This window comes from Vigna angularis, chromosome 11 (genome assembly GCF_016808095.1).
Source record: "Vigna angularis cultivar LongXiaoDou No.4 chromosome 11, ASM1680809v1, whole genome shotgun sequence".
Taxonomy (NCBI): Eukaryota; Viridiplantae; Streptophyta; class Magnoliopsida; order Fabales; family Fabaceae; genus Vigna; species Vigna angularis.
The window spans coordinates 17,737,645-17,740,985 of NC_068980.1; the positions used below are offsets into that span (position 1 = coordinate 17,737,645).

Below are 3,341 nucleotides of genomic sequence, written 5' to 3' on the forward strand. Positions count from 1 at the left end.
GAGGTGCGTGCAGAGGGAGTGGGAATATTTTTGAAACTCAGCTTTTGCCTCCCACTTCCTGCCAAACGCACGTTCTCTCTCTGACAACCACGTGCTCTCCATTTCTGGTTTCTGACTGCCCATCCCGAACGAACGTCCACTCCCAAGCGGACACGTGCATTCCACTACCGGTTTCCACTACCGGTTCTGACTCAGCTCGGCGTACGACAGCTGGCGTCCGTTAGTGGAGTGTCAAGCGCTGCTGTCACCACGTGCGTTGCTGAGGTGTCTCGCTTTGTGATCGCCACGTGGACTCCACCGAGCGCACGTCATTTCCGAGGTCTGACAGAGGATAATGTGCAATTCTGAAATAGATGGGGATACAAATCCTTCATGGCATCCTCCACTTCCCATGTAGAGTCGCCCGTCTTTTCATCCCAAACGACTTTCACCAATCGGATTGCTTTCTTCTTGTAATATTTGGTGCGGATATCTTCCAGTCTAACGGGTTGCATTTCTAACGTTCGGTCTTGACGAAGACGAACGTCTTCCAACTCTAGTATGTGAGAAGGGTCAGCTACATACTTCCGAAGTTGAGAAACATGGAAGACTGGATGCAGGTTGGATAGCTGAGGTGGCAAGGACAACTCGTACGCGACTGGCCCGATCTTCCTCAAGATTTGATAAGGTCCAATAAACTTGGGAGACAACTTCTTGGGTCGAACGGCTCTCCCTACTCCAATGGTCAGATGTAGTCTAAGGAAGACGTGATCTCCGACATTGAACTCTAACGGCCTTCTTCTTTTATCAGCGTAGGACTTTTGTCGACTCCTGGACGTCTTCAACCTTTCTTGGATCAGTTTCACTTTCTCGGTCGTCTATTGAATGAGCTCTAGTCTAGTTAAGACCTTTTCTCCTTCCTGAAACCAACATAATGGCGTTCGGCATTTCCTTCCGTACAGAGCTTCAAAGGGAGCCATTCCTATGCTGGCCTGAAAGCTGTTGTTGTAAGTGAACTCTACCAAAGGTAAAACTTCATCCCAGACGCCCATGTGATCTAGGACGCACGTCCTAAGTAAGTCTTCGAGCGTCTGAATGGTTCTCTCGGACTGACCGTCCGTCTGAGGATGATAAGCCGAACTCATTTGGAGTTTGCTACCGAGCTCGCTTTGTAACGATCGCCAAAACCGAGAGGTAAACCTTGTGTCTCGGTCTGAAACGATGCTGGACGGAACTCCATGTAGACGAACGATTTCCTTGATGTAAAGTTTAGCCAGGTTCGTCATTGACATCTTCAGGTTGACCGCTAGGAAGTGAGCGCTCTTCGTCAGTCGATCCACTATTACCCATATGTGTCAACACTCAATTTCGTCCGGGTAGATTAATAAAATTTATTTGCAAAAAATATAATAAAAATAAAAAAAAAAAAAAAATAATAATAATAATAATAATAAAAATAAAAGGGGGGAAAGAAGAAAGAGCGTTCGGTCATACTGTTTATTGAGGACGTTCGTCCTCGGTTTCGAGCGCTCGTCTTATCACTGTTGCGACGTTCGTCCAAATGGTAGAGCGTTCGTTCATATAATATGAGCGTTCGTTCGTTCTCATTTTGAGCGAGCGTTCGGCATTTGGAGTATCGCGACGCTCGTCCAAATAGTAGAGCGTTCGTTCATAATTTGAGCGTTCGTTCGTTTTTGTTTTGAGCGAGCGTTCGGCAGTTGGAGTATTTGGACGCTCGTCCAAATAGTAAAGCGTGTTTTGAGCGTTCGGTATTTTGTCTTAACGAGCGTTCGGCATGGGTGGCGTCCCCATCCTCTGCCGCTCGTTCTCACTCGTAAGGAGCGTCTTAATCGTTCGTCCTGATGGTTCCAACTTTCAAACATTCGTCCTCTGGCGTTCGGTTTCGTCGTTCGCTCTGTGCGATCGCTCGTCTTATCACTGTTGCGACGCTCGTCCAAATAGTAAAGCGTTCTTTGAACGTTCTATCTTCTGATATACGTTCGTTCTTGGTTTCTGGACGTTCGTTTTTGGTTTGTGAATGTTCGGTCCGTGTGTTTCAATGTTTTAGAGGGTTCGTTCGTTTTATGTTTTGACCGAGCGTTCGGCACTTGGGCTATTGGGACGCTCGTCCAAATATTAAAGCGTTCGTTCGATCTTTCTTCTGGACGTTCGTTCTTGTACCGCGACGCTCGTCCAAATAGTATACGTTCGTCCTCGGTTTGGAGCGCTCGTCCTATCACTGTTGTACCGCTCGTCCACATAGTTTTGAATGTCGTTCGTTTTTTACCAATGAGAACGGGCGCTCATTTTCCCTATTTGCCGATCGTCCGAATAGTGGTTTAGCTTGCGAGCGTTCGGTATGCTCAGTCTTTCCTTGTGAACGTTCGGTCTCATTTTGGGAACTGAGTTTTGAGCGTTCGGGCTGTATGGGTTTCTCTGTGAGCGTTCGGTTTGAACGTTCGGTTTCGAGTTTTGAGCGTTCGGTCATTTCGTGAGTGGTCGTTTCGTTTATCCTTCAAGAGCGTTAGTCTGGAGGCGCTCGTTAGCGGATCTCATTTTGACGAGCGCCCAAGAGTAGTGCTGACGAGCGTCCAAGAGTAGTGCTGACGAGCGTCCAAAAGTAGTGGCGGCTTACAGTATGGGTTTCTCTGACGCTTTCACTTTCTGGGTTGTCTGCCACGGGTGGCCATCTGGAGCTGCAAAGTGTTCTTTTACGCCATTCAAGAGAAGGAACATTCTTGGGAAGACATTCACGGGAACATTCTGGGGGAACACGAGGAAACCCATTATCTTGGGCTTTTCTTCTTTGGAAGGAGAACCTGGGACCACTACCACCAGAACCATTTGGGGGACTCCACGGATTGAAGGGGGGAGGACACAAAAGAAAAGAAGATCCTGATTCACTCATTCGGCAGAAGAGAGACTTCAACCTTTTTCTCCTCCCTCGCAAGCCACCATCTCAAACACCCGAAAACTCCCCTCCACCGTAGCCACATCAACCCCAACCTTGGATTCCTCTCACGAATAACCACCTCATCTTCACCTATTTCCAATAACCAATAGATACGGCCAACGACCATCACCATACCCAACATCTTGACCTCACAGCCAACGTCCATCATCTTAACGCCAAAAATCACAAAAGCAAAAAAAGGAGGAGAGTTCACAGAGGAGAAAAGAGAGGACTTGGCCAACAAAAAAAAAAGGAGGGCTGAAAGAAAAAAAAAAAACAAAGAGAAAAACATTGATTCAACTGGATACTGGTATCCTGGTGGCTATCCGAGGACATCACTCGTCAGAGGAGAAAAGGGGTTACGAAAAAGAAGAGACAGAGGAAGAGGATTCATCCCTGGAAGAACAAG

At 47.3% G+C, this 3,341-nt stretch overlaps 1 protein-coding gene across 1 annotated transcript; it reads right to left on the reverse strand.

Annotated features, from left to right (window-relative positions):
* Nucleotides 1–308: 308 nt before the first annotated feature.
* LOC108332671 (uncharacterized) lies at nt 309–1,265 on the reverse strand. Its single transcript, XM_017567987.1, has 2 exons — nt 911–1,265; nt 309–712 (listed from the first exon to the last, which is right to left on the reverse strand). The coding sequence occupies exons 1-2, from the start codon at nt 1,263–1,265 to the stop codon at nt 309–311; spliced, it is 759 nt and encodes a 252-aa protein (XP_017423476.1).
* Nucleotides 1,266–3,341: the final 2,076 nt, after the last annotated feature.

What these genes read in the sequence shown, in the direction of transcription:
- LOC108332671 (XM_017567987.1), bottom strand. Translation starts at nt 1,265, where the DNA reads ATGACGAACCTGGCTAAACTTTACATCAAGGAAATCGTTCGTCTACAT. An exon ending in GAAATGCCGAACGCCATTAT is followed by an intron (nt 713 to 910) that starts GTTGGTTTCAGG and finishes CCATTGGAGTAG; the next exon opens with GGAGAGCCGTTCGACCCAAG.